Source organism: Equus przewalskii, chromosome 9 (genome assembly GCF_037783145.1).
Source record: "Equus przewalskii isolate Varuska chromosome 9, EquPr2, whole genome shotgun sequence".
Classification (NCBI taxonomy): Eukaryota; Metazoa; Chordata; class Mammalia; order Perissodactyla; family Equidae; genus Equus; species Equus przewalskii.
The window spans coordinates 39891461-39916002 of NC_091839.1; the positions used below are offsets into that span (position 1 = coordinate 39891461).

General features: G+C 36.1%; 1 protein-coding gene across 1 annotated transcript in view; it reads right to left on the reverse strand.

Moving 5' to 3' along the window:
- The window catches only part of RARS2 (arginyl-tRNA synthetase 2, mitochondrial), a 67668-nt gene that overhangs the window by 25157 nt on the left and 17969 nt on the right, over positions 1-24542 (reverse strand). The window contains exons 2-8 of the mRNA XM_008515161.2: positions 23998-24071; positions 19456-19558; positions 17919-18002; positions 14569-14666; positions 8931-8986; positions 6494-6577; positions 3664-3740 (exon numbers count right to left, since the gene is read on the reverse strand). Coding sequence (XP_008513383.1) covers positions 3664-3740; positions 6494-6577; positions 8931-8986; positions 14569-14666; positions 17919-18002; positions 19456-19558; positions 23998-24071 — 576 coding nt within the window. The remainder of the gene's footprint in view (positions 1-3663; positions 3741-6493; positions 6578-8930; positions 8987-14568; positions 14667-17918; positions 18003-19455; positions 19559-23997; positions 24072-24542) is intronic.

The window sequence follows — 24542 nt, forward strand, 5'->3', positions numbered from 1 at the left end:
TGCTCATATTTCAGAGGAATGTCTATGGTTATCAAAACCCATATTAATAAGGAACATGCAATGAGCCGAGTTCTAAAACCTTGTGTAGCAAAAAAAAAAAAAAAAAAAAAAGGCGGGGCTATTTTTTAAGTTTTTATTTTTCCCTTTTCTCCCCAAAGCCCCCTGGTACATAACTGTATATTTTAGTTGTGGGTCCTTCTAGTTGTGGCATGCAGGACACCACCTCAGCATGGCTTGATGAGTGGTGCCACGTCCGCGCCCAGGATCTGAACCGGCGAAACCCTGGGCCGCTGCAGCGGAGCTCTAGAACTTAACCACTCAGCCACTGGGCCATCCCCTGGGCTATATACTCTTAAAGGTACAGTGTTAGATGTTATCGAGGTCCATTCAAGTACTTTAAATCTAGGAGGAACCCTGAGAAATTACTTTTAAAAATTATTAAACCAGATAAAAGTAAATGATACCCATATATCCATGATTTCAATTTAACATTTGTTAACTTTTACAGTAGAAATTACTTTTAAGTGGAACGGCTTTTTATAAGTATTCCAAAGCTTATTAAAAATATTTTCCTTGAATCAACAGTGTGAATTCTCAACAGCAAATATATTAGTTATTTTACTCATCAGACAATTTAGGAGGGAAGAACTATTACAAAACGACTTCCCCATTTTGGGACAACGAATTAGAACAATTAAAGAAAAGGTTTCAAACGTTGGCCAACGAAAGTCCTAAGTCCATGTGCAACACATCTAGATGTCATGGGAGAAGAATGACTATAGGTATAGAGAAAACCAGTATTGAAGCAAAGCACAAAAATGGAAATCCTATAGAGAAATGACTGTAATTGTCAAATATTTTCATCACAGAAAAAAATTCCTGAAATCATCATATAATATCATGTCTAACCTGGCTGAGAAACTGAAACTGGAGGATACTGATCATGGTACAATTTAGAGGAAGGTAGGCCACAAAATCTGCTACTGGATGGCCACAGCCAAATTAAAACAAATATGCCAGAAGGTTGAAACCACCAAAACTGAACTACTAATTGTGTCTCTGGTACAGCAATTCGAGGATGAAAGAGGAAAATGCTATATAAGTAATCACAACCAATGGAAATGAATGGCTCAGAAAGTATTTTGTCATGCCAGTGGGGGCAGGGCAGTGCAGTGCACAGTGCACACAGGAGCCAGATGGACTGTGTTGGAATCCTGGGTCTGACCCTTGGGCTCTTCATCGGTAAAGTAAATTAGATTCTAACAAATCGTAACTAGTGTATGCTACAATAGTTAGCCCTTCTTTGGAGCTATACAATAAGTTTTATATCCCATCATTTAAATGAAAGACAAAGTGGCAAGAGAGCACTACAAGATGGAATTCATTCAAACATTTACTGCCAGGCACAGTTTGTGGGGCTGGGAATAAAAGATCAGGAAGACATGGTCCTTCCCCTCAAAGAGCTCACAACTAATTACGACTTGTCCAGGAAAAAACCAGGGATTCAACCAAAGCCTTGAGAAACAGATGTTCACAAATAAGAAAGGTAAATGCAGATTGTTCTGAAGTTTTGTTTCCCATCAGCCAGTGCCAACATTACTGATTGCTACACCAAACACTTACGAAGCTCAGAATCACCATCCCTGGAAAGATGATGGATCATCTGTATTACCATCGATACCCTATCGGACACGACTGAAGCATGATGCATGCAAGGGCACATTTCGACTTTTAAATAAACTCACTTGCTGGTATGACCTTCACGTTTTCTTTTAGGAATAGAATAAAATCATTTATTAATATTTGCCTAAAGCTCAAAGAAATAAGGAAGAAATCCTCACTCATGCTACAAGTTCTTGTTGTACGTAACCTACAGTGACAACTATAATTTTAAAGTGAAAAGTGGGTTGCAAAAATTAGCACAGATATAAAATAACCTGGAGTTTCCCATTTTAAGCTCTGCATTTTCTCTTTCCTGCAAAGGAAGAGGAGAGCAGGTGAGCGCTCTAACGAATTTCTCCCTTCCATTCCACAGGGCACGTGGTGTACGTGACTTGCCCTCTTTTGTCTAAAGGCTGCTCCCCTAGGAAGCTATCAGACAAAAGCACACTTGAAAGCAATGCCACTGTTCCCTGAGTTTTTAGTTAATCATAGAAGTAGCCCCAGCCTTTGTTTCTTCTTATGTATATTCATCAATTAACAACCTCAAACGTAGATGTGTGATCTCCCACTTTTTACAAGTCTCAAGAGGCAGGAAATTGTATTAAACTGCATAGAAAGAAGTATGTTTAGGTTTCTGCAGAGTATGAGAACAGATTTTACTAAAATACTTAAAACTTTACGGGCAACAAAGATTACTATTTTCAGGATTAAATAAAAACTTTTGAGGCAGGGTGAGAGAAAGACGAGAGTCGTAACTCTCACATGTCAAATTGTACTCTAAATTCTTAACCACGTCCTCTCGGTGACACGAGGTCTCCAAGCAGCTATCTGTATTTTCTGCACTGAGGGTTGGCTCTCTGGGCCTGAATCTGAGGAAAGTTCACTAATCTTGTGGTAAAAGATACTCGCCATTTTTCAAAGTTTTAACAAATAATACAGTAAAAATACCAGGCACTAAGATGGATGCTTTATTTATAGACAACCACAAAGAATTATTAATTTTTAAGTTCTTGCTTATCGATAAAACTCTTAATGGGAAAGAGAGAAGAAAAAATTCTTTGGCTAATATTATAAATCAATATGTGGGCATTTAAAGTGCAGTGCAGGCATGGATTCAGGAGGAAATTCAAACCTTTAAAAGTTTTTAAGAATCAGAATTTTTTTTGTTAAATTTAACTACAAAGTCAGCTGCAGGAGAAAAATCTTTTAACAAACAGGAAAATGATGACGCGCTCTCTGTGGCTTTGCCTAGTGAAGTGAAGCATTATTTTGGTAAATACTGTTCTTCACACACAGGCATATCTTTAGTCTGACCCCCTGGTATGTCACCAACATGGCTGACGTCCTATCTATGTTTCTCCTTGTGAAGCCCAGAAACAGCAGAGATAACAACTGGGACAATGAAAAGGAAACACATCCCTGGAAACTAATTGGACAGGAAGAGCTTTATTAATGAACTCCAGGAAGGATTGAGGACAGAGAAGCAAAGCATCCAAGAGACTAAATGGAGTAGAACTGAAAGGAGTTCACAGTGGGCAAAAGTCAGGAAAAGGAGCTGAAAGATAAAAATGGAAAAAGCACACACAAATTCAGAAAGAAATACACGACTTCCTCCACAATAGAACAAGAGCAAAAAAGTATATATTCATGTTTTTCAAGTCTAAGTGGATTATAATTATTGCCATGAAGAAACCTGTGGTACCTATCAACTGACAAAAAATTGAGAAATTTCTCTGTGTGTTGAATCTGTTATCCTACGTGTTTATTCTCTATCTGGAGAAATACTGTCCCAAATCAACTAAAATAGTAATAAAAGAAACACTTGGATTTGAAAATGAAAAGAACTCCTAGTAAAATAAAAGCAACATTTTCAATTGTTTTGGTTCGTTTTAAAGAACACTTTTTTTAAAGCCTCTGGGATTAAAAAATGTGTTGCCAAGCTGCATAATACTCAGAAGAAAAAGTTGAAGCATTTGCTAATATTGTTTCTTGCCAACTTACTTCAAAGAGATGCTGTAAAGGATTGGACTGGAGTTTTTCTTCATAGCCAAACAGTTGGAAGCCAGTTCCCAGAAGACCTACCACAATAATCCATAAATGAAAAAATTATAAAATGGAACAGCAGAGAACAATCATGGCAGGGAATAGGTATAGTTCTATAAAAAGATCAATCTCTCATAGTTACATACCCTGAGAATACTGCAAAACACACACTATCACCTTCTGCTATACCACAGACTGACACAAGTCAAATTCAATATATTGAATCTTGAACAGATCACTGAAATTAACCTCACAGAAACCAACAGACTATGAGCTCACCAAAGGAAGAGTCTAGGACTAATTTATCTTTTTACTAACAGATAGCTTTATCCTTAGCAGACATTAGTAAAACAAGCATTTATTGAGCAGCTACTCTGTGGAAGGACATCATGATGCTAGACACTGGACACTTGCAATTTGTGAAAACAAATGGATGGAAAGTGATTTCACAACTTTTTAAACTTGTAGATATTAAAAGAAAGCAAAGGTAGGAATTGGCTTGGTGTTATAACATTAGTTCTTAAACAAACAGCTGAAGGAAAACAATAAAAGATAAAACTTGCAACATCCGTGATTACTTCTCCCATTCAAGGGGACCAAGCAACAAAATTCTTTTATCTGGCCATATATGTCTTTTATTTGCCAATGACATTTTGTTAGTCTTCAACGATAGGTTCAGAGTTCAGGGATAGTACTAACTTGAAGCTTTTTTTTAAAAAAAAGTAGCAAATGAGGTTTGTAAACTAGCAATGAAAATTCCTAGTATGGACTGTGAATATTTACACTCAAGATATTTTGCTAAAAGGTGATCACAATTTCAATTTGAAAAGATATATGCAGTCTGGGGCCAAGAGCAATAATAGGTAGTTTAATTATTTTAAAAACCAACCTATTTCTACAACTGTATCAATTACCAAGCCTCAGATCTAAAGGAGCCACTGCCACTGGGCCTTAATGATACTCACTTTTCTACATGGGCTCAGCAGAAAGTAGGATGCTACTGAACACAGGGACATACGCTACTTTGGAGCTTAGACAGAAACTAGAAGGATGACTGAAATATGTACCAGCTCTACTCACTTTCAAGCAAAAGCAAATGTGATTATGATTCAGGGTCTTGGGAGCAGGGTGTGGAAAGATGCCCAGAGTGTTTTAAAAACAGAAATGGGAAAAGTAAAAGCCAATTCCATTTAACATTCAACCTAATGTATTTTCAAAAACTAATTCTGTGCTTAGGAACTGTCTGCCAACTTACAATAGGGTATAGCTGAAACAGCCCAAATTAAAACTCTTCCACAGTGATGGTGATGACAGAAATGGTGACAGATCATTAACCATAGTGGTCCTTTGGAGAAAAACTGCTATAACAAAATCTTGCAACTAAAATTTAATGAATACCATAATCACACATTTGCTAATACCTGTGAAATGCTGAATCTGTCAAACTAATATAAAGTGGATGCCATCTATTAAATCTGACTGTTGAGCCTAGAGCCTAAACCTCTGAGTACCAACTGTTGTGAACTGCAGGTGGATTTTTTAAATGCAGGGCATGTTTTCTGATTCTTTCACAGTGAATAGTAAGAGCACTATTAACGGGGTCTAAAAAAGATTTTTATTAACTGAGACGATAACATTCATAAGAGAATGTCATGATAAATCTGTCTTTTGGAAAGTTTGATTTCATTTCACTAGATATAGAAGATAACAGTATCAGTGAACTTTAGAACTGGCAGTGCACACTGCACTTTACAGAAGCTTTAAAATATTACCTAGCCCTTCTTTCAGAATAGCATTGTAAAATACTTTCCAAGACAGATTTATTCATCATTCTGAGTGCCTCTTATGTGCCAAGCACTATGGATACAAAAATAATTACGAGACAGTCCACGGCTTCCTGGAACATACCATCTAGCAAGGGAGAGAAGCACAAAAATCAGAATACAGTAAGCGAGAAGCCTACCTGACAAGAGCTGGGGCCTAGGCACTTGGTGAGGTGAGAAGGGGCAAGGGCATATTGGGTGTCACAGAAGGCTTTACAGAGGTGTCACAAGGGCTTGATCTCAAAATCCACATGGGAGTTGCCAGAGGCTTTAAAAGTTTGTATTTCACATGCTACTGGTCCTTCACTATCTTAGCAACTTCACTTTTCTCACCCTTCCACACCCTGATCACTGGTGTGTATGAGCGAAGGATGGTTCTGAGTAAACTCACAACACGAGAGAGAATCTGTGGCACTCAACTATTTGGGTCTCACTCCTCTCTTCCACTCTTTTCTTTTTGACCTCCCGCCACTGTACAATTTAAGGGGAAGTCAAAGTATCCCAGTTTATCTTTCCTCTGGGTGACTGGCCAGGGTACGACCACAGATCCCACTTCATGTAGGACGGCCCAGGGAGGCTGGACCTCACTAGTTTTAAAAATGGCAGGGCTGTGGTTGAGGTGTATATAGCTACTTACTTTTTCCCTGTATACTCACTTCATTTAACTAACAAATGTAAGCTACTTTTCTTTAATAAAACCACAAAAGTCTGCATTTATCAGGTCTTGCTTTGAATGTCTTAAGTTTCCTTCCCCAAAACTTATTTGTGTGGTGAGACTTACTCTAATAAATAAAATACAAGATTCATATGCAAAAGAGCTATTAGGGAAAAAAAAAAACAAGTAGGAGGCAGTACTTCATCCAGTGGGATTCTGCCTATATTCTGTCCAGATGACCAAGTGACATGATATTAAAAGAAATTAAACTTAACAATGAAATAAAAAATAAAATCTCAAACTTACTTACCAAACTGCATGCCCCAATCTCCAAGGTAATTTATTCTTGTTACTTGATGTCCTAAAGCTTCTTTGAGATTTGCTATAAAATTTCCTAGTAATCAATAAAATATACAGTTTCTCATTCTTATTATCCATGTTGGCATAAGAACCATGTGCTTCTCTAAATCAAAGCATAACACAGAAAATTCTTTTGGCAAAATTTACCAACTCAGTTTTTTTTTTTTTACTAAAACGTTCATTATTGTGTTTTCATCTATGTTATGGAAAGGGAGTAAGGAATTATTTTGGGGGCAGTTATTCCAAACAATCTCACAATTTTCTCAAGAACAGAATTTTCATCAACATTAATGGGAGTTAGGAACACATGTTAGAGTAATTGCTATTCTGAGTCAATTCCAAGGACAGAAAATAACAGAATCTCAGTAACTAATGAGAAATATATAATTTGGCTGTGCCCTGAAGAAACTGAGCCATACTGTTCCCCCGCCAACCCCAAATAGCTCACTCTACCTTCTTTCAATCAGTTAAGTCCATCCTCTCATGCCTACTCCCTAAGAGCGCATAGTAGTCCGAGGCCTCCACCTTCCTGTACTGCTGATGCTGGCTGGAAAATCAGCATCTATTCCACTCTCCTTCTAGTGCGTCCTCACATACTGCAGAGGCTGGAAACCTAAAAACTACATTTCCCAGAATCTCTTGCATTTCGGTTTGGGTAATTAGGTAGACTTTTCGTGAGATTTAGAAGGTGAGAATGAGGTGGACGGGGAGCTACTTCTAGTTTTTCTGACAAGCACAGCTGTAGAGGCTTTGTATTTTAGTGGCATCAGTACTAGATGTGCTGTCATGCAACCTCCAAAGGTAGTGAAAGACAGGGTATGGGACTGCCTCTTTGCTAGTATGAATTCTAGAAGGCATGGCAGGAGCAGTGGCAATTTCCTGACCGTGGCAGTGGCAGTGTGGCTCTAGAGCAGTGGAAGCGATTGCAGAAACGGCAGAAGGGCTCTTGATGACCAAGTTCTATGATATAGTTTGGGGAGTCATTTATGTCAGCTTAACCCAAAACTTCTTCAGCACTCCCAACAACTGAGTAAACTATCCAATATCCCATAATAAATCCGTCCCTGCTTTTACTTGAGTAGATCTAGTTTTCTGCAAATAATCCCTCACCAATATGCCTAGCTGACTTAAATTACTGCAGCTACTTCTTTTCCAGCTTCCCTACTTCTAATCTGTACTTCCCAACCTTTTGCAGCTGGTACTCAGACTTTATTCTTGTTTTTCTTAGCACCTTATTATCTTACAAATCCAATTAAATGTCTGAACCTAGGCTTTTGGAATTAGACTGCCTAATTTCAAGTCCTGGCTATGATACTTACTAGCTATGTGATTTTGAAAAAGTTACTTTTGGTATCTGAGTTTCCTCATCCATAAACCAGAGTTAACAGTACTTAGCAAACAGGGCTATTGTGAAACTAATTGAGATAATACATGAAACAACTTAACATGGTAAGTAAGTTCTCAATAAATACTCTCTCTTCCTGGTTCAAATGTTTCCTTTAACACTGTCAAACAACTTTATCATGCTCTACCCATCATTTGCTCACTCCTATACTTTTGACTTACTCATGCAGCTTTTCTCATACACTATATTTCTTATGCTCTTTTTCATCAAGTCCTGTCATTTCCTCTCTTAAAGTGCTATTTGAGAACTCTATAAAAATAAGATCTGACTGCAGTTCAATAACAATCTATGACACAAGTACCGATTCTTCCAATTCTTACAAGTATTCAAGAATGGGTTAGATGACTTTCTCCTAAGCATGCAAAAGACAAGATTTCTACACTGAAGACAAATACATGAGATAAAACTCCAAAGTCCACTCCAACTCTAACATTATACAATTCTAACTGCAGTTTTTAAGTTGGGCTGCTGCATACTGTCATGTTTTAAATAAATGAAAATCGTATTATACATTGAAGCATTACAGCTATGAAGTACGAGAGTAGTCTTTCTTTAGTAGAATAGTCTTGTTTCAATTTCCAGTCTGGAACACTCCAGTTAGTACTCACATGACTGAGATTGAGTTTCCTTTGTAAAGTAAAATATATGAACAAAAATATCATCCCCACATAATTATTTTCATTTTTCCATCTTTCAGTTCCTCTCCATATTTTTAAAAAGATAAAATCATAACATACATACCAGTTAAGACCAGTTTCTGAGTTAATCTTTGAAAAATTTGGTTTAGAAACAAATTTCTTTCTTCCATTTCTAAATCAATTTTTCCCATTTCATGTAATAGTTAATCAGCATCAAGCTCATATATATTTCAAATATTTTGCTTTTTGTCCTTTTGTTATTTAAGCATTAAACCATTAGTTTGTATTATCAGGGACTGCCTCAAAGGCATGTTTAGTATTTTCATGAAACTAACACCACTTACCTATGATGGTAGAACGCAAATGTCCAACGTGAAATTTTTTGGCAACATTAGGTGAACTGCAAATAATTGCAAAAGTTATTTTTCTGTTCTCAGAACAAGAGTTCTAAAACGAACTAGGTCATGCCTCCATAGTGTAACACAAATGGGGACTAAGGCCTTTGGTAATTTAGGGCAAAGATAAGTTAAGTAGCAGAAATTCAGAGCAAAAATAAATTAGAACTCAGAAAGAATCATCCTTTGTGAAATTGATCCTGTGACTCATGAGGTAGTACCATACACAAAAGTGGCACATAACTTAGGAAGCAAATACATTTAAGGATTGATAAAAAGATGAAGAAATTCAGAGGTATTGTTTTGACACAAACAATGTAGATTACTGAGAATTAAGCTTAGCACACCAGTTCTCAAACCTTTTATCCTCTTAAAAATTATTGAAGACCCCAAAGAAATTTTGTTTATATGAGTAATATCTATCAACATTTACTATATCAGAAATTAAGATTGAAAATTTTAAAGTATTTATGTATAAAACTTCCCAGAACAACCAGAAATCTGATTCACCACTCCAAATTCTCAAGCAACACATTTATCACTCCCATGTGTGCTTGACAAGTTGTAATCGATAATTTAACAATAGCATATGCTTGTAGAGCACTCGCTATCTGACAAGCACAGCTTCACACAATTTACATGCATTAACTCACTGAGTGCTCAGAGGAGCTGTGAGGTAAGGTACTCTCATCTCTTATTTTACTGATGAGGGAAGTGACACAAGGAGAAGAGATAAGGAAGCAAATGTAGCAATACCTTGAGGACTCTTGAACCTGGGTGATGAGCATATAGGACTTAATCATACTGTTCTCTCTGTTTTGTGTATGTTTGAAAATTTCATAAGTTTTTCAACATTTAAAAAAGATATATAAACTTGAACACAGCAGGTTAAAAAGGTGGTATAAATAGAGCTTAAGTTTGGTCTGTGTGTCTCCAAAGCCTTGTTATATATCCTTTTTAAGGGAATTACAATTTAAAATCTGGATCCTACAGATACCTGTGCACAATTGAGAAATTATGAAACTATAAGGATGTTGATTTAACCATCATTTAGAAAGAAAATGAATGTTCTTCCATAGGATTAAAAAATAAGGAATCTTGCACTCCTACCCAACAGGGACTGGATTTACCCTTCTGCTTTAAACAACCAGAAAATCAGAAAAATATATGAAACACTAGTTTCATGAAACCAGACAACAGGACAGTGAAGGACTGTGATCCTTGAGACAATCAGAGCAAACTAGGTGGCACCCAGGACCGCCTAACTCGCAAACCTGTGGGACTTTTAGTGAAAGGAGAAAAGTCTATTGCATGAAATGTGTATATCAGTAAAGAAGAAAGCTTTCAAATCAAGAATCTAAGGTTCTCCTTTAAGAAACTAGACAGGGAGGAGCAAACTAAATCCAAAGCAAGCAGAATAAAAGGGAATAATAAAGATAAAAGCAAAAATCAACAAAATAGAAAAAAATGACAGAGAAACTGTTCCATATCCTAATTGTAGTGGTGGTTATGTGACTTACACACTTTTGCCAAAACTCGCCAAATTATATGTTGAAATCTGGTGAACTGTATTGTATGTAATTATACCTCAATGAAGCTGATTAAAAAAAAAATCTCCAGACAACAGAATACTATGAAACAATTAAAATAATAAGACAGCTCTGGATGTACTGATATTAAAGGAAAAGATATATTGTTTAGTGAAAAAAAGCAAGGAGTAGAACAAGGTACAGCCTGTGTGATCTGTTTATAAATGCACAGAATAGCTCTGGGTGTGTAAACAAGCAGCTGGCATTGGTGAATGCCCATTTGGAGAGAACTGGGAAACTGGCATGGCAAGGAAACTTCCTTTTCACTGAATATCCTTTTGCCATCTCTGAATTTCTAAAAACCACGTATCTATATTATCTGTTTTTTAAAAAAAGCTTTCACATAGCTTTTGCCTTTTTTCTCTAGGATTAGAACTGAATCTATCTAGGTCTTCACAAAATGTCCCTTGAAATCATCAATTTGCCTTTCTCTTGCACCACACTCCTACTGGGAAGGGAATACAAGGAGATGGAAAATACAAATACAATTCCTTTGGCAACCAAAGTAGCCACTATGAATTACAATTTGGACACTTGATTGGGGCTTTAAAAAAATTATTTCAGGGGCTGGCCCAGTGGCGCAGCAGTTAAGTTCACACGTTCCGCTTTGGCGGCCTGGGGTTCACCCGTTCGGATCCCGGGTGCGGACATGGCACTGCTCATCAAGCCATGCTGTGGTAGGCATCCCACATATAAAGTAGAGGAAGATGGGCACGGATATTAGCTCAGGGTCAGGCATCCTCAGCAAAAAGAGGAGGACTTGCAGCAGATGTTAGCTCAGGGATAATCTTCCTCAAAAAAAAAAAAAGAAAAATTATTTCATATAATTTCTTCAATCTTGTAAGAAAAGACAGATATTTTTTACTCTAATTTTCCAGATAGAAAAAAGACTAGAGAACTAAATTCCCATCCATGATCACTGAATCAATTACTAAGTGAGAACTGGTCCCCTGATCTCCTAGTTTCCCATTTTACCAATCAGAGGTCCTCAATCTGTTTATGAGGAGAACACTTCACATCGGGGAACAGCAGTGGGTAGGGGAGTGTGCGCTGAGGAAAGAAGAGGAAAGGCTACCACTGCTGACTGCGCTCCTGCAGATTTGATCTGAACAAAACAGGAAAGCTCACAGGAAAGGCAACAGGAGCAGCTTCCAGTCTTCTTTCACCTAGCAGGCAGAGTCCAGGTCCATGGTGGACAGTCACCTACCCTGTCACTCTATCACACTGCTCCCAGATCCCACAAAAGACATGCCAACCAGCACTGGGCATCAGGGAGGCAGTAAAGGTTAAGTGTGCGAGAGTCAGAGTTAGCTCTAGGACTCTGAGCAAGTTACTTGACCTGTTATCATCACCATCATCTCAATTTGGGGGCCCAGTTTCCTGAACACAGTGATTATATCTCTTGCTTTTGTGGGGAAAGCTGCCTGGTCTATTTCAGATACTATATATTTAAAAAATTTTCTTCTCTCACTTCTCTCATTTTCAGAAAAAATTCAAGAATGATGTTTTCTATCAATTTTGCCTCTGTCCCCCAACTGTGTGTCTCCACTTTGAAACCTCAGTGACAAGCACCACAGCATCTGGAAAACTTCTAAGGGAGGGAGCAGCTTTGGTCCCACAGATGGAAAATAACAGAGCAAAGATGGTTGCTGGGAAATGGACTCTGCCTCCCTCAGCATTCAGATGCTCATCTAAGTTCCAGGCTTCCGTAACTGCTTTAGAAAAAAGTTGAGAGAGGCAAATCCGTAAGCAAATAAACTCCCATACAAAAACCCTACTGAAGACGACTCAAATAGAACAGGTTATTTTTAGGCATTTCTTACAAGCATAAACAAAAAAGAGCATTGTACGGGGAAAAACACTTTGGACAAAAGCCAGAGAATCAATGAGTAAGGAAGACTGAGGTCTTGGTAGTTTGAGCTTGGCTGGGGAGGAAGGATGGTGAAGGTGAAGTGAAAATGGGGAGGAAGGTGTTAAAAGTGAGCAACTATTCAAGTTTCAAAAAACTCATGATGGCATTATGTCAAGGGGGAATGTATGGTAACAGATACTTTGCCACCCCCTACTGATTTTCCTTTACTGCTCGTTAGGTAACAGCAAGGACTGTCAGAGTAATATGGAACTGAAGTGACTCCCCAGAGAAGAAGGGTATGTGTTCCACATCAATTTAAAGACATGAATGAAAAGAATTAAAGATGGCCACAAATTGTTTGCCACTCTTGCCATGAAGAGATGTAGTCTATTTTCCCTCCTTTTGAATCTGGCTGATCTTGTGACTTGCTTTACAAGCAGAAAGTGACAGAAGTGATGCTATGCCTGTTACATGACCAGATGCTTTTACTATCTTGGAGCCCTGAGCACTTTGTAAAGAGGTCTGGCTACTCTGCTGGAGAGACAATGTTGGGGGAGAGAGAGATGCCTGGCCAGCCCTCAGGGGAGATGCCAGACAAGTAAATGCATCTCCTGGATTTGTAGCCCCAGTATAATCTCTAGATGACCCGAGCTGCATACGTGACCACAGTTAAGTAAAAGAACCATTGAGGTAAGCTCTCCCTGATTTCCTGATCTGTGGAGTCATGAACATTAAAATTGTTGTTTTAAGATACTAATCAGGAGTTGGCAAACTTTTTCTTAAAGAGTCAGATAGTAAATATTTTAGGTTTTCAGGCCATCCAATCTCTTATCTCGACTATTCAACTCAACTCTACTGTACGCCACTATAGTATGAAAGCAGCCACTGTGACAATATGTAAATGAAAGTGTAAGCCTGTGTTCCAATAAAACTGTATTTACAAAAACAGGTGGCAGACTGGGTTTTGCTCATAGCTGAAGTCTGCCAATTCCTGTACTAAGTTTTGGAGTGGCTTATTATGCAAGAAGAGAGAACTAAAACGACAGGCAAGTTTCTTTGGGGGATGGATGGCCTTAGTGTAGCTAAGGAGTGTAGCTCCTCTCTGGTGTGAGGATGACTGCAGGAAGTCCCTCTCCTCTCTTTCATGCAACAAATATTTACACTAAACTGTACTTATCACGACTGAGGTGCACTGGCAGCCTAAGATTTATTCATATCTGTCTGCTCCATAGTAGCATTAGCTTACTCAGCAATCAGACCTTCTCATAAAAAGGTGAGTTTATGAGTCTTTTAGGGTTTGCTTTTGCTAAGATCACGAGAGAGTGGTAGAGACAGGACAAATGTGGAAGCCATAAAACCCATTCACCTCTGATTATCATAACTAACTTGTAACTTAATAAAAGTTATCATCATAAATTCTAAGTTAGGAAACCTGAAATCACATTTCCCATATCAATTTTTTGAAATCCTCCACAAAAATATATACTTAAGAAGACAAAAGACTCTAGCAAGTGCCATCCTTCTAAGTGGCAAACAGTTCATCAAGACTCTTCTCCAGCTTTTACGAAGGCAAATGCAATATTTCTCGTAATTTTCATGAGCTGTCAACCTGTCAGCTCTAGTCGGAAAGTGTTCCCTTTTCTCTTTTGGTTACCTAAAAACAGTTCAAATATTAAGACAGTGGTACTGACAGCACATCAGAAAGTTATTATGAAGACTATTTAGAGGCATATTAAAACTTCAAGCTATTTTTCTGGTAATTTTTAAAAATAACTATTACAAACACTACAATGCTTTGTTCTCTGGTAATCCCATTACTTTAACAATTCTTAATATGGTAGTAACCATTGTCTCTGCCTTGAGAGTCTAAGATAAAAAAGTAGTTTTTCCAAAAAGATAACTATTAAATACTTGATTAAAAAAAGAAAAAAAACCCAAAAGAATCACTAGACATTTTTTTGATTGGAGTCCAAACACTTTTCTTTGTGGTTTAATGATCAATTCACTGTGATTTTAAGAAAATAATATAATCTCACTGGTTTTCAATGTTTCCTCGTGCAATTTTGTGAGACCGCAGGTGCTAATGGTAAAATACTCCCTGCCCAGCCAGCTGATTACCCGACACAGAAGATGGGCAGGCACTCACCTGAACTCAACCACAATCTTCTTCTGGGGAAGATCAGAGAAAAGTTCACTTTTTAATCCGTATTTTGGGCCATCTTCAATTACTTGTTGTAGCACTGTCTGAAAATAAAAGGTGTGGGATTTAACGATAGAAAAAATTGCAATTTTCTTAATCATTTTGTTACTAGAAACTAAATATTCCTAATTTGCTCATTCTAATTTATGGACATATCAGTCTGTAGCACAGGAGAGATTCTGCGAGGGAAAAGGGAAATCCTAGGAACTCGGAGGTTTCTGACTTGGTTATCAGCTAAGTGAGTGGAAATGGAGAATGTAGAAGATAGAGGAGCTTTTAACTATAGAATGTCAGTGAGCTAGTAAAGTTTCCTGATAGTCCAACACGTGAATAAGCTAGAGACCCATCTATTCATCAACATGTATGTTTAAATGTAAGACGTGCTCAGTAATGTAAATATAGCTGCAACAGAGTTTATAATCAGAAATTAAATCTTTCAAAGGTTTCACATTTTGGAATGTTAGCAAATTAATGAACATTCCATTTGGCTGGTACTTTCTGTTTGTCTATGACCATCACATTTTCTATGGATGATTTCTGTCACTTTAACTCTGTTTTGGTTGATATTTCTCTACAGCTCTCAATCAGGACTTCGAAAGAAGCTACCATTATCTACCTGCCTAGTTAATTCTTTGGCCAACAGCTGAAAAGTGCTTAATCATTCATTCTTTCCATGTGTTCAGCCAATTGGCACTATTTGTAACCTGAATGCATGCACTGCCTATTGATATAAACTCAATCAGTGAAATAACCACCAGAATTAGAGCCATTTAAATTAGTATTTCTTTTTCTTTTTTCTTATTTGGTAGAGCATGCAAAGTTGAATTTGGCAAATAAAAAATGCATGTGTGCATGTGAAATAAAAATGATGTTATCCATTGTGTACTTCTAAGGCACACAAAAAACTCAATTTTGTTTGCCTTTTTCCCATTTGGTTAAACTCATATTTTCTCTTTTTTCTCCCACTAAATAAACTATTACTTGAAGTTACAGTTTCTCTTGAAAGTCATCTGTAAGCTGGTGACAGGTAGAAATTTGGTACCAAAATCAGTTCTTCACAACATATGAATTCATTGTATCTCCTTCTAGCTTTGAAAAATGTGTTCTCTAGTCCAGAGATTTGGCAGTTCCCACCGCCTCTAATTTCACATTCCAGCCTCCTACCTTTGAGGATGATTTATATGAAGACACTTTAAGCCACTATTAGTGATCCAGACTTAAGCGAACATTTAATCATCTCTGGTGCTGCCAGTGCTAATAATTTAATTGCAATGAATGGATATATTTTATGCAAGGTTAATTTTGTACATGTGTAAGCAATGACACATTCATAATTCTCTGAGGAATAAGTTTTAGACATAGATCATTGACTACATTTCAATCTTGATAACTTTAAAATGTAAAAAAGAAAAAAAAGGCTTTATAACGGTCCTAAGAAGGGCTGAATTTTTTTCCTGATGTGATCTGAAAAATTCATTAAATATGCAAATGACCACTGGTTAAGGCCTGAAAATAATGAAGCCAGATGTAGAAGAAATTAGGCTTTGAGCAAACAAGCATTATCATAAAAAAATTATAACACAGGCACATTCAATACTCCTTTTTCAGACTATGGGTATTCCTTGTTCTAGGATGTATATCTTTACTGTGACACTGAGCAGGGCTACTGTGAGCAATCTGTTGTTCCTCTGATGAAAATCACACTAAGATCCACATCCTCAAAGCTGCAATGAAGGGAGAATTTCCATGTGAGCAAAAGTAGCTGAATCTCAAAGCCATGCCTCCTGTTCCTTCGTTGTCAATTGAGAAGGACTTAGCAATATTTTTAATAAGTGAGCTAGTGGGCATCCTTAAACTGGAGAAAATCTCATAGTACGTTAATTGTAATAAAGCATGAAAATTCATGGCCATTGAAATTTTACATTATTAAGTAAATATATGCCTTGCCTCGAAATGTAAACCACATCTCTTTCAGCTAAGCTGACTGTAAAGGCAAACCCCATGTACTATAGTACATTTTCCCATCTCTGGGAAAACAAAACAAGTAAAATACTGCTGCCTATCAAATGACCTAAAGTTTGAAGGGTACTTTGGCGAGCTGCATTTTTACTTTCATAAAAATTAAGACAGCAACTGGAAGAATGAATTATTTATTTAAAAATGATAAATTAGACTCACTGGTTTGCTAAGTTGAACATGAAATGTTACCAAGAACCCAGCAGGTTGTAGACACTTTTTAACAAGCTCAAAACAAATTTCCTTCTTGTCCTTGTGACTGATTTTAGTTAACTAGCTTACCTTGAAGTAAGAATGAAAAAAAGATAAAAGAAAAAGGTTCAAAGATTTAGAGACAAGCATGAAACACTAACTTTCCTTCAGAATAATTATAGGGCTGATGGGCTATATAACTCTGATAAGAAACTATATTATTAGAAATTTTGGTTTTATAGTTATTTTCAATTCAAGACTGCAGCATTTACTAAGCCTGACCAATCCAACACTGGTGTGTATTTCTTTTTCTAAAAAATAATAGACCAAAACATGCATTATGATAAATTTTAAATTTTAATTGAGATGAAAGTCTCAACAAAAGGTCTCATACCACACTGTCTTTCCAGGATGACCTGTTCTCTATGGTCTCTCTCAAGTGAGACCCTATTCCTCCAGGAGATTCCCCTCTAGGCCATTCTGATTTCTCCATCTCTGATCTTTCTTATGCATGTTATATCAATCACCTTTTGCTGTTTTAATATTTATTGTTTTATTAAAAGAAGAAGCTGTCTTATGGTTTCTTCTGTAAAAATCTTATGCTCCCAACAGGTTATAGGCTACGACAGAGCATAAACCAGCAGTACCCTTTTTGTATTCAATACAGAGTCCACTAATTCATTCAACAATGGTTATCTCACACCCACTGTCTGCCAGGCACTGTCCTAGGAATTGAGGATCTGATAGTGAGAAAAACAGATGCTATGAGCCCTAACGGAAAATAGAGTTTAAAGGGCAAGGCATTAATCAAATAAAAAGAATGTACAATGGCAACTATGATAACTTCTGCAAAGGAGAGATACACAGTGCTATGAGAACAGATAAATGAAGGAGTGAGAAAGGCACTGCCCAGGAAATACCAAGATTTGAAGATAAGCAGGAGTGGGTGGCACTCCAGGCAGAGGGATCAGAATGTGCAGAGGTGGTGAGGTAAGAGGAGGAACAATAAGCTTAAGAACTGGAGGAAACCACTGTAACTAAAGCAGAGTGTGTGAAGGTACAGTAGCTAGAACATAACTCATTCTTACCTTTGTCAATAGTTCTCTGTTTATTTTGAAATTTACAGTCCCTTGACCAGTACTGATTTCACTCACCACTGTATCACATTTTAGCTGAAAAGACAACAAATGAAGTAAAATATAAGTTATAAAATAGGCCCAAAAAGATTTGTAGTTCTAACACTATCGAATTGGCTTCCAAAGGCAGCAGGTGTGTCATCTCTCACAGTCATTATATCTGAACCTAGGCCTTAGCCAGTCTCTTCAGTTCCATCATTCTATTTGGCTAAACAGGTTTTCTTCTTTTCCTGACAAGAACTCTATTCCGTATTCAGAGTCTCTCTCTCTTTCTCTTTCCCATTCTCTCACTTCAAATTCTCCATCTAACATGGAAGAAAGAGAGCAACACCTTACCCCACCCTAGGGACCCTGATGTGCAATGAACTCTTTTTATTTCACCTACCTTTCAAGAGAGCGACAGAACATGACATTCTATCAGGGCCTAAGCTAAAAAACTTGCACCAATACATAAAATTTAAATAATTTAAATACTTTGTCTTTAAGGAATATGCTTTAAACTTTTAATCAACTAGATATTCAAAGCACCTGATACACCCATGGAACTTGAAAAGATATCTGCTGTCACTAAAGAGACAGTAGTCTTTATTTGTGAGAACTCATAGAAGATGGAGGGAAAGAGAATAAATATTGTAATTAGGATAATTCTACACTTGGTGTACTTCCTGATAAAAATCTGGGATGATTTTGTGATCAAATAAATATTTATTCAGCTACCAAAGTTCCTTTATGATATTCATTCTTTTTTTTTAATGTTATGTGTTTTTAAAAATTATTTTATTGAGATTATATTGGCTTATAATATTGTGTACATACTCATTTTTAAACATCATTTTCTACAATAATGACTTTCATTGTTCCACTTCTTCAGTGTGCCCAGTCACCTCCTTTGTGTCACATGTAATAATCCTATTAAAACAAAACCTTGTCCAACACCTGCCTTTTCCAATAGTATTACAGTAATAATTTGGATTTGGTCATTCTCTACAATCCTTTCAATTCCTCTTTTAGATACCAAACCCATCAGAGAAATTAGAAATGAAAGAGGTTTATTAAATCATCTAACCACTTCTTCTCTGTAATCATGGTTCTATTTACATCTAATCATTTCTTCTCATATTTTAATGTTCATCTTCTCAGAAACTCATTTCAAAAATTGCAACCCACTGCTCTAATTTATCAAGCTTGTTCTCCTAAATTCAGAAGTCCATCCAGCTTCAATCTGTAAATGTAATTAACACTTCAGTCCCCCATAAGTAGTTAATCAAAAAATTGAACAATGTCAGCTCAAGAGGAATGCTTTACAACTAATTGTAAAAAGCATCCTAACCTTACAGTACACAGCTAAAATGAATTTATATTTTCCAAGGTGCCTTGAACAAAGAAACACTATTAAATTCATTATTATGGCTGCGATAGCCTGCTGAGTGTTTTTTCCTTTAAAATAACAAATTTATTATAATGTCAAAAAGAGACAGTGCTAAAGTACCTTCTCTGCCAGTCTCGTGGCTTGAACTTGCATATCTGGTCTCGAATGGCCATTGTTGTTTTCCAATAGAGAATCCACAGAAAGCTGAAAATCAGCTACTTCTCTAAAGAGACATTGAAATAGAAAAAGGTTATTGTTACCTTAAAAAACATTACTAGTGTACCAAAAAAAGACTGATCACTTTGGGTTCTCCACACTGACACAATTTTATCAGAAGAAGGTGTTGACTTTCAAAATATAAGGCAAAGAAATTGGAAATAACATCATCTTGTATTTATTTAGAACTTTATCTTGTATCATCTTAGAAAATTCCTCCTCTTCTATTACCTGGTTGTAGCTATATAATATCTCTGTGACAAATAGAGAGCAACCACCTTATTTTGTAGATGTGAAAATTGACATCTGGAAAGTTCATTGTCTCCTCTAAAATCCTACTCCAACTAAAACGCAGACTCAGAAAAAAGTGCAGGTTTCTTCCTCCACTATTCCAAATGCTGGCTTCTTTTAAGTCCCTCCATTGAGCTCCAAACGACCAAAGCAAAAATATTTTTTAAATGTTGTAATCTGAGTTTCAACATGAGAAAAAGAAGAATATTATTCTTGACAGTCAGTAGTTGATTAAAGTGACAGACATTGCCATTCGTCCTTTTCACTGGGTTAGTGGTGAAACAATGCAAAAACAAAGAAACCAAGAAACAAACACAAAGCAACTGATTAGTGAAAATAATCATTTGCCTCATGAAAGCAGTTACCTCTAGGGACAGATAGCAGGGAGTGGAATCAAAGAAGTATATACAAGTGGCTTCAACAGTATCTACAATGTTTGATTTCTAAAAACAAAAATCAAGAGTGCCCCCCAACCCCTGCCACAATAAAAGACAAAGTAAATTTGGAAAAAAGTTAAGACTTGTCATGTTAGAAAGTGAGCACAAGTGTTCGTTATATTATTCTCTATGAATTTTTCTGTAGTTTGAAATAGTTCAGGGTATAAAAAAATTTTGATCAATATACAAACATCTACACAATTACCCACACTGAACGTCTTCTGATGTTTAACAGGGAACTAGAGAATGTGACTCTATGTGCAGAGTAAGTGGTTGAATCATTGTCTGCCTAGCCCATCTGTCACTGACACAAAAGGCCACATTTTGGAGAGGCACAAATGATTTTCTTCTTACCACTTTTGGAATTCAGGGACACGCCTAAAAAATCCTGTGTGACTTCTGATTAACATCACATTAAAGAACCCAGTCAACAATGACCATTAAGAATTTTCCTGAGCCTTAATCCATTATCCATGCAGCCTAATGTGAATTACAGTTACCAACCCAAACTCATCTACTGAATATTTGAGCTGTAACAGCAGACCCAAGTTCATCTATCAATCAGTGTCTGTGTGATCTTGAGCACGTTGCTTAATCTCTCTGCTACCTCAGTAAAGTGGTGATGATAATGGCACCTACTTCCCAGTGTTCCTAAGAAATTAAGTCCTGGTAAAATAATACTAATTCCAGTTCTGATGTTAAATAAAAATATTAAGTAGTACCAGTACTGAGCCTGTAGTTCTTCATATATTGGCTTGCTTGGGGAACTATACTGTTTCTTTTCTAAGACTATTCTCTAATTATTAAATGACAATTCAATTTTTTAAAGATTAAACTTCAATTGTGGAAATTCATATGAGGTTTGAATGTATTGTATTTACTCTTACCAAAAGAATCTGATACTTTAGTTAAGTATTTGTGCCAATAATGTGGGAAATTGAACAGTTTAACAAAATGGGAATAATACACAAAGCAGAACAAGAATAAACACACAAAGATTTTTTAAAAGTAAGTAATAAGAACCATGATAATATTATTAATTGAAATTATATAGATTGAATGCACCAAAGATTAAATTATGATTTGCAATATATAGCTAGGATACTTTAAAAAAGATTTAATATGACCATAAACCTACAGGATGGCTCTCAAACATCCAGGAAACACAAAGAGGTCACATGATATTCTGTAGATAGTTTGATGATTTTATTCTAGACGTGAATAATGAACTAATTTAACTCAATTTAAAAATTTTATTATCTCATTAGAATCACAAATATTTCCAATTAGTTCAGTGGTAGAAGGACAAATTAAAAAATCATCCTTTTGGTCTATTAACAATGATTAACACCAACGTATTAAACTAGGAATATTTAAAACATGAATTCTGAAATTATGTGAAGGGTTACTTGCCAGTAAGAAAGACCCAAAAGAGAAGTAAATGCTTCAGGGAGGCGGGAAAGGATCAACCAGACTTGACCTATTTCCCAGTTTTCCCTTTAGGGAGCTTTTAATTATATACCCACAAGAAACTCTTGCTTTGCCTATTTAAAGAGGTAATTACTGAATGTGAATACATTTAAAGTCAGAACTGAAAACAATCTAAATGTCCATCAACAGGGGAGTGTTAGACTATTATTAAGCCATTATTACAAGTGATATTTGCAAAAAGAGAATGATGTCAAGGGAAAAGGGTTCAAAAATTATGCATACAGTAGTTGTATAGCTACTTTTTTTTAAAGGCTGCAAGACATATTCAAAGAGAAAATATAAAAAATACACCAACTTGCTAACATCACCTGTCTTACTGTAGTAAGACTTTCGGGGTTTTTTCTTCTTCTGTATTTTCCTGAATTTCCTTAAGAAGATTATCTGTTTTGCTTTTGTGATAGAAAAACAAATTAATTTTTAAAAAATCTTTTAAAAAGACATAATATCTAGACCATGAAAAGAAGTAATTGTCAAAATAATCCAGTGTGAAAGACAGGGGATAGGGTTCTAGATGAAACAATTGGCTGTGTGCCAATGATAGTGAGTGATGGGCACATAGGGGTTCATTAAACTATTCTACTTTCACATTGTTTACAATTTTAAAAAATAAATTAAAAAAGCAATAGCTACTTTCCCACTATTTCTGAGGAGTAGTTGTGGTGTCAGTGAAATCCAGAGGCTTTAGTACTACTGGCTTATAACAAAGTTATTAATCCTGTCTACTACAATCAATATTATATAGGAATTCCAACATAGTTGAAAACCGAATTGAGAGAATTATGAGATCTGAGCAAATTGATGCATATTACATTAAATAAACCACATTAACAAAAATAATGTTGCTTAACTCTCCTGGTACTTGATAGCATTCTAGAATAAAGTTAGAAATATAGAACAGTTAGGCTTAGGTTTAGTAATGTAAAGGATACCTGGGTTGATTATGGCAAAACAGCACAGCTTCCCTTTGTTTTAAGTAAGTTTAATATGCAGAATTTTAGACTTATAGCCTGGAAAAATTGAGGCCCTTCCCAATACCAATTTTCTATAAATAAAAGTCTTCGTTTTCAGATTGTTAAAGTGGAGCTGCCCAAAGGAGCTCCAGGGGGGTAAAGGAAATCCTATTCAAAAGGTGGGCCAAGAAAGTTTAGCTTATTAAAGGCCTTTGAAATATAAAATAAAAACTGAGACATTCCATTATGCAAAATGTCATTTACAGATTTTATGAAATAGGTAACTGGTTTGGAACATTACATCAATTTACATATAATTATGAGGTCCCCTTGGTCAGGGGTTGCCTCTCTCCTGGAACTCGATGTAGAGGAAGTCACAGCAGGCCATTTTACAGGTGCTCTCTTTTAAGGCCATATGTAGCCTTTCTCTTCCTTTTCTATTTCTCTCTTTGTCTTAATCTGGGAACAAGAATATTCATCCTACTCTATCTTAAAGGCCTGACAATGTTAAGGGGACAAAATGATGTAAGGACATAATGGTACTGATAATTATATCTTTACATCTTTCTAAAGCTTAGGGCTTAAATGCCTATTATCTAGCTAATTTTTGTCACTAATAATTGACTGAGAGGGTATTTTATCCAAGTATTGAAGTTTTCTATCAAAATGATAAACAAGTATCAATTAGGATGACCAAACTCACAAAGAGACGGATATTTCCCTACAAACAAGAAAGCAATGACGGATTGTAGGTAGTCCTAACCAATAGTTTTCTATCACAGGGACACCTCAAATGGAGACTCAAAAAACAACAACAAAATGACAAGCCCAACACAAACAATCTAGCAGGTAAATATGGTACAACAGTATTCAAACGTCAGAAGAGTGAAGGCATCTTTAAGATGCCCTCAAAAACCCTGAGATTCTAACCATGATCTTAGTTCGCTCATTTCTTGAACAGAATTAAATTTGAACCTCACTCCTAATTTTTCTTAAAGATTTTGCTATAATTATAGTTATTAGCATACACAAACACCAAAACATAAGAATAACATAATTCTTATGTTAATATAATATAATATATAATCTGCCATGTCAGAGCACCTAACAGACAGACTCTAAATATTTAAGTCAATAGGAACAATAGGTTGAATATAATGACTCATACCTTATGGTTAATTTCAAAGACTATCCTATAAATTGAAGTACAACAAATTATTTTTTATATTGACAAAGCCAGAAGCATTTTAGACAGTTACAAATATACTATACTTAACTCTTTTTTTGAAATTGGAACTGCAGATATTGATTTGATCAAATTTTCTGGAGGAAGATCCAACACTCTGGAAAGCTACAAATCAAAAAGAACAAAATAGGGCAAGATGGTTAATACATTTGTTCAGATTCAATGGAATCCTACTTAGCGATAAAGAGAATAAACTATTGATAACACAATGAGCCTCAAATGCATTATGCTAAGTGACAGAAGCTAGATACAATTTAGGATTCAATTTATTTGACATTCAAGAAAACCCAAAACTGTAAAGACGAAGAATAGATCAGTGGTAGTCAAAAGTTGAAGGTGAGGAGAGAGTTTGACCATAAAGTAGCAAACAAAATTGTTTATCAAAAAGGATGAATTTTATATTTGTAAATTTAAAAAATTTTTTTATAAAAAGAGAGAGGATGAACCCCTGAGGGACCAAAGATAACACATTTTTTATTCATTCAAAAAGTATTTATTGTGTACCTACTTTGTGCCAGGCATTGTTTTAGGCGTTGGAGATACAGCAGTGAATAAAAGACACAAAAACCTCATGGG